At 52.2% G+C, this 6,957-nt stretch overlaps 2 protein-coding genes across 2 annotated transcripts; both read right to left on the reverse strand.

Moving 5' to 3' along the window:
* Nucleotides 1-1,098: 1,098 nt before the first annotated feature.
* Nucleotides 1,099-2,161, reverse strand: BO82DRAFT_36944 (uncharacterized protein). Its single transcript, XM_025637166.1, has one exon. The coding sequence runs from the start codon at nucleotides 1,853-1,855 to the stop codon at nucleotides 1,244-1,246; it is 612 nt and encodes a 203-aa protein (XP_025485529.1). The 5' UTR covers nucleotides 1,856-2,161; the 3' UTR covers nucleotides 1,099-1,243.
* A 2,245-nt stretch (nucleotides 2,162-4,406) lies between these two features.
* Nucleotides 4,407-6,041, reverse strand: BO82DRAFT_298985 (putative C2H2 transcription factor; the record flags this gene model as incomplete). The annotated part of the gene is made up of 2 exons (XM_025632008.1): nucleotides 4,407-5,275; nucleotides 5,348-6,041. 2 exons carry the CDS (start codon nucleotides 6,039-6,041, stop codon nucleotides 4,407-4,409), a joined length of 1,563 nt encoding a protein of 520 aa, XP_025485530.1.
* Nucleotides 6,042-6,957: the final 916 nt, after the last annotated feature.

Below are 6,957 nucleotides of genomic sequence, written 5' to 3' on the forward strand. Positions count from 1 at the left end.
TGGGTTTGTCTTGGCTGGGGAGGGCGTGTGCTTGGGGGCAGAAGAGGCAGACGAGGAGGGGGGTGGATGAGCGGGCGGCGTTGTTGGGGGGGGATTGAAGTGCGCTAGAAGCTTATGTACCGTACCCATGTCAGCCTGGAGTACTGCAGTGTCCTGTAGCTATTACCTACCTTTTTAGGGACGGAGGCGCAACTCGGTGGTTTACACCCTTCGCAGGCCGTTATACAGTACAGTCATCCGGCGCTTTGGTGTATACAGTGGTTAACGGTGGAGGTCGCTGTGTATCTACGGATCTTAGGCTAGCTTCTAGGTAACTGTAGTTTCTTCCAAACCTTTCAAAGCTAAACACAACTAGTCTTAGCTGTAACAGTAGAGAAAAAAAAAAGAGAACGTAAGTACAGGTCATATACAGATACTAGTCAATATAGTCTAGGTAACCGTGTGTTCTCTTCAACCTTGTTGAAAGTGTACAGTACTTTAGGACCGGACTTGAGTGTATACTACACAATTCCCTTCCTTTTGTTCACACATCCCGGAGGGATAGGTCCTTGTAAATTGTAAAACACTTAACTAAAAGTACGTGTTTGTGGACACACTAACTCAGCTCTACCTACTCCAAGCAGGCCCAGGTCTATTGAACCTCCCGCTTTCCGATGAACTCGGTCTTCGGTCTCTCTCTCGGGTCTTGATTCCTGCTATTCTGCCCTCTTTCAACGAAGCAGTCTGGCACGAACAACGACTGCTATGATTTAACCCATTGCCTTGTTCCATTGCCGAAATCTTATGTGGGACACAGGCAATGAGATAGACACCACAGCAAGCTGCACAAGAGAGAGAGAGAGAGAGAGGAGAAAGTCGTTCATGTACATATATCTGAGTTCCACCCCCTATATCTGTCTCCAACGCCCCCAATCACTACGCAGAGACAAACTCGCAAATTGGGCAGGATTGTAATACCAACCCCAATTGTCAATCTGCGCAAAGTCCAATCACTCTCGATGAGGAAAGACAACCCGATACCTAAAATAAGGCAAGTTCTTTTTTAAGCCCAAACGCCATACAGCAACGCCAGCCCCATAAGCCCCTTTCCATTCCTGGATAAACTTCTGACGCCGAAGGTATATCAAAGTAGGAAAATTCACAAAATCGGAATATGGTTTGCACAAGCAATTCCCGGTGGCCCCAAGGCCAGTCACCGAAAAGAAAAGCAGAGAGAAGAGTACCCTCTCTGCGGGAGTCGTGATCAAAGACTTAGCTGATCGATACTCCCCACCCGGCCGCTTCCTCCAAGGCGACCCCCTCCCTTGGTGACCATGCCTAATCGATAGAACCTCTCTTCGCCGCCGGGCGTCCGGCCGCCGATGTACCATTTCTCGGGACCCAGGGCGTCGCGGAACCCGCCCGAGCCGCTGGAGCTGTCACTGCCGCGCCGTTGACGGACATGGCTGTTGGTGATGGGGATGGGGTTCGAGGCGGCCGGGGTCGGTGGGGGAGACGATGCGCCGCCGGCGGCTTGGGGTGGAGTCGCGGCTGATGACGGGGGCGGGGATGCGGGGCTGGATTGCTCCTGGCCTTGGCCAGGGGCCAGGGGGCCGCGGTGGTGGGAGTGCGGGCGAGAGTGTGAAGATGAGGAAGTCGAGTGATGGTGGTAATGGTGTGTTGTAGATGAAGATGCGGAGGACGCTTCGGAGTTGCTGCTGGCTTTCGTGGCGATTGCTCGAGCAGCACTCTGGGAGATCTGGGCAGAGGATATCGAGGCTGATGTGGATTGAGTGCCGGCGGTGGAGGCTTTGTATGTAGACTGCGCTCGGAAGGCCGCGAGGAAGTTGGCCAGGAACGGTCTGTTCGTGGACATTGTGATGGCTGGGAAGGGAGGCGAGGGATAATATATGAGGAGTAGTTGAGGTTGGATCGAGGGGTCGGTAGAGGTAGGCTAGGCTAGTCGGTGGACTCGAACCACCGGTCACGTATTGGATGTCCCAGGAGTGGAAGGAGATGGATAGGAGGATACTGATGCTGATCCGAGTGCTGCGAAGCGGGGCTTGGCTTTCTCGCGTATATCTATAAATCTCCTGTGAGGGGAAGTGGTGGATGTAGCGGAGATCGGTGGAGTTCGGAGTTGTGGGTAGCCGCGGAGTTGCGGAGGAGTCGAATCTAGATTGGGGTCTAACGGGACTGATAGAAAGACAGAGCGTAATCAGGCGGTTAAATGTCGGACATCAACACGAGATGGAAGAGGAGACAGCATGTAAGAATCCTTGCAAAAGAGTTGGGTCAAAAATGATGGAAAAGAGAAAGGAAGGATGATGGATGGATGATGGGGGGAGGTTTTGGGGGGGGGGGAAGGAAAGGCAAGAGTCGCAGTCCTCCGGAGCGTCCCGTGGGCGGCGGCCAATCACGACGGGCAAATACCAATCCACGATCCGGGGCAGGCGGTGACGTCGAGAGTCAACTTAATACAAGAGGACATGCTGTGTGGTGTAAATCTTACTGTATCCGAGGTCTACTTGATGTTGTGGATAATCGAGGATCAAGTTGGTGGGGGAAAAGATATGTATCTATTGTACAATGCAGTATTAGTAAAGTTACCTATTACTATACCATCATGGATACTTAGTGTCCTGAGATCCTTCCCCACTCTGTCTCTCCACACTTTCGTTCTCCTCCATCTATCAAGGGTTCGAGGGGGTAGGAAAATCCCGGGATGTTCCCCTCCTCCGGACCAAAGGGATGATTACCTTATTAGTACGAATAGTACGGGAGTACTGCATGTACAGTACAATAGGTATAGGTTACTACCTGCCTTTCCTTGATGGCTCTTCGGCTTCGGTCGGGCCACTAAATGAATCACCTGTCTGTCACTCCCTCGCATCACCCCAGGCCACATGGCATGGCTACTCTTCCTGCCTTCTTTCACCGGTCTACCTCGGAGATCTTCCTCGTAGCATCCGACTGATACACATTACACACGTCAACGGATGACCTGAAATGAGCAAAATGAGCATGGGAAACATTATTATTCCTTCTGTAAGGTAATGCTAGCACATTTTGTATGATGACAATTCTTTCTGGATCAAGGAACTGGAAATGGAGAACACGGCAAGATAGAATAATCGTCGCAACTCCAGGCAGGGGTTGGCCAGGGATAAGCATCCAGGCAATTCAACCGAACCAGGCCTCAAGAAGCGCCAACACAGCTAGCCGGTCTTCCTTCGGCAGCAGTCGGATTCCACAGGTAACCCCGGCCCACACCCCAGATGACAATGTAAGTCACAGAGAATAGGGGAGAGAAAGAGAAATAAACAGGCCATACGCAACAGACCTGACAAAGACACGAGGATGGAGAAGCATTCGAAGATGACTTTGTATGGGCGAGGACGTGTATGGAAACACCTTGGCAGCCCCAGTCCGAACGTGCATACCCTATCAAGGGACACATCGGCTCTACATACAGGGTGGACTGGGGGAGCTGACATGAAAAATTGAAAAACGGCCGTGATGATTATGCAAACAGAGGCCAAGCACACTCTTTTTCTTGATGCAACTGGAAAGAGAATCCGCGAGAATGGACCATGCAAATCAAGGTGATGCATCGACAGAAAGAAGCCTTCCACTCGAACTCTTTTGATCTCGTTCCACATGAACGGTGACAAAGGGAAAGAAGAGAGAAAAAAAAAAAGCACACTCGCATAGAAACACATGCCCAAGTCTATGATTGGACGCCAGATAAAACCACACCATCCCATCAAAATCACTCATAATGGATGGAAGAGGAAAGCAGGAAAACAAGAAGAAAAAACAAATCCTGAACCACCGCAAAGCTGCACTCGCCGTAGAAATGCTGACACTGAGTATTTCATCGCAGGAAGTTTGAATCACAATACCTGCAGAAAGAAAATGTTTTCATCACAATAAGAGATTTGGACGCTGAACAATCCGACCACGCCGATGCGCACTGCGCGAAAATCTTGGGCCTGGTCGACACCCACTTTTTTCTATCGTCGTTGCTTCTTTTTTTTTGTCTAACTTTTGTTTCACCAATCGGATAATTCCCCCTGTTTTTTTTTTCTATCATTTCTGTCTCGTTCGCAAGTCAAAAAGGCTTTCCGTTCGATCCATAGAAGACATAATCCGAACATCTGAAGTGATTCGGGAATATTGAACTGAAATCGAGGATCAGAGACGTTGAATAGGTCCGGAAAAGAGTCGTATATGCACAAGCATCCGCAATTTAAGATCCAGTACCACTGCACATGTCCTTAGATCTTGAATGCGTAACGTCGTATGACACGTAATCCCACCGATGGGAGGTAGTGTAATATTTGGATTCGAGTCTGAATAAAAAACTCCTTCGCGCCAATTGCATGTTGTTGGGTTCAGCGTGGTCAAGATACAGACATCCACCCTCATTTACTCGCGACTATTGGCGGGCGGGCTGAACGGTGCCTAGATGACAGGTGAGTTAGCATCGAACTGAACTCTACTGGGTGTCCTTTCAACTTACCGTCGCCGCTCATAGTTGAAGCCAGATAAAGTCCGTTCATGCCACTTTCTTGGGGACCTGGGCCGGTGGTGGTGGGGTAGTACTTGCGTTCGGCGTCAACGTGAGCGTGAATTGGCTCCTGGCCGGCGGCCATGGTCTGCTGAGGGAAGACCTGGTTGATGTAACCGTCGGAACCTCCGGGCTGAAACATCGAAGTCCAGTCAATTTCGCCAGCATGATTGGGAGTGGGGCCAGGCATGACAGGGCGCTTAGGATCTTGAATAACCGGGGGCTTTACCTGCTCAAGGGGAGGACGGTCAACGTTCAGTTGTTGGCCAGAGGCATCAGCGCCGGGCTGAACCATGTACGGGCTCTGCTTAGGAGCAGCAAGCCAGGGACCTCTCTGTTGAGGCTGACCAGCAGGATAAGCGTCCTCGGGAGGGCCGCGGTTCATCCCATTCACAGACGACATGGAGAAACCCAAAGGCTGCTGTTCCGTGTAACCTGGACGGGCGGGAGCCATGCCATTACCGTTCACAGGCCCCTCAGCATACGTCGCACCGGGGATACCGTTGGGAGGCGGAATGGAGTTGTTGACTTCCTCCTGAACAGGCTTAACAGCATTGGCCGCAGCTTGGGATCTCTTCAGATGCGCCTGGGGATGCGACAAGTGAGTCGCTCCCGTGGGGTTACCACGTCTCAACGAGCACTTCTGGAAGTGGCGCTTCAGGATATCACTGCGGGAGAAAGTGTCTTTGCAAAGAACACACATGTAAGGACGATCACCCGTGTCTGTAACACACATATGCCTGTTAGCGCGATACAACTTGCAATGCAACTCTCACCGGCTGTAAATCAACTTACGTCTGAGCAAATGACGCTTCAAGTGCTTGGCATGGAGATATGTCTTATTGCAGTGCGGGCATGGGAATTTTCCATCTGCATCCTTGGCGGGAATTGTGGTGTTCTTGGCAGTTCCATTGACGCCGTTGGGGACCGGAGTCGCGCGTCCCGGAACGCTCGGGAGGATACCACGACGGCCCTGAGAGCCAACAACCTGGGTACGAGGAGGCTCCTTCGCAGCATAAGGCGCAGCGCCATTCGGGCCTGCCACGGGATCCTGGTTCATCCAAGGCGAGCCCTTGGGATCCGAGTAGCTGAAAGCACCCGACGGAAGTGCGGAGTAGTCTGAGCGACGGTCACGCGGCGGGGCCGGCGCAATCGGCTGAGGATAGGACTGAGCACTCGACGCGGGAGGGAGCACGCTGTGCGGAGGAGGGTAAGGTTGCGACGGCTGGTGTTGGGCCTGCGGATTGGGATGGGAGAGGAACGAGGACGGAGGCAAGCTGCCCACGGTCGTATGAGGCATGATAGGAGCCGCGGAGGTCGCGTAGACATCGTGGGTTGACGCGGGATATCTCGAGAGATCCGGCCGGTAAGGCTGACCCATGTAGGAATGAGGGGCAGGAGACTGGGAGTGATGAGGCTGGAGCGGGGGAAGAGTATGCGGCTGGGACACCGGGTACTGATGCTGCATGGCGTACTGAGGCATTGGCATGCTTGAGATAGGTGTCGAGGAAAGAGGCGTGGAGCCCTGGGGCAGGCTGGCGGATGGGGGCCGTGACGGATGAGATCTGGGATCCATCGTGACGCGGGGAGAGTGTCAAACAGGAGGGGTGAGGGTGGAAGTGAAGGGAATGGGGTTTAGGACTCGCGAACAAGGATTTCACGGTATCTTGATCATTGATCGCAGAACGGAGACTAGGACCTTTCTGCAATTGTGTTGCGATCAAAAGGCGAAGCTTGAAGGATGCGAAAAGCTTTTGCCAATGTCACCAACTTCAAAATCCTGATCGCGTCCTTCTCGACAAGAGGTTTTTTTTTTGCTGTGTGAAGTTTTTCGGTCCCTCCTTGGACTCTCCTCTCACTTTTCTCTGTGTGTTCTTTCCGGAGACGGAATTGAATGTGTTTTTCCGGACAGACGCGAGAAGGGATCAACAGGTGTTGGTTCGGGATGGTGAGTTTGGATGGCAATGGACTCAAAGGCAGTCCAAGGTCGATGATAGAGATGTGCAGGAACAAGTCCGACTCCACTGCAGAAAAGAGGTCAGGATGAGGTCGAGATGCTTAATCTGAATTCCCCACGGTCACCCACCAGAAAATCGAGTTGTGTGGGAACTTCTTTTTATCCGCACGTTGTCAAAACAGTCAATGGTTCTGATCCACCAGGGAGGCGGCGTGTAAGTGGGTCTAACAGAACCAGCAGCAGTGCTAGAGGGTAATTTTGCTAGTCAAATTCTGCTTCGCGTTAACAATGCGCAGGATTGACCAGTACTTTTTTTTGCTTTTCGTTTCGGATGGGGTGAGGAGAATAAAGAAACTGCCAGGGACAACGCGTATAGATGCGGAGACCAGGGAGTAGGAAGAAAGATGGAAAGTAAGGGGGGGGGGGGGGGGGGGGGGGGGGGGGGGGG

Source organism: Aspergillus uvarum (assembly GCF_003184745.1).
Source record: "Aspergillus uvarum CBS 121591 unplaced genomic scaffold BO82scaffold_148, whole genome shotgun sequence".
NCBI lineage: Eukaryota > Fungi > Ascomycota > Eurotiomycetes > Eurotiales > Aspergillaceae > Aspergillus > Aspergillus uvarum.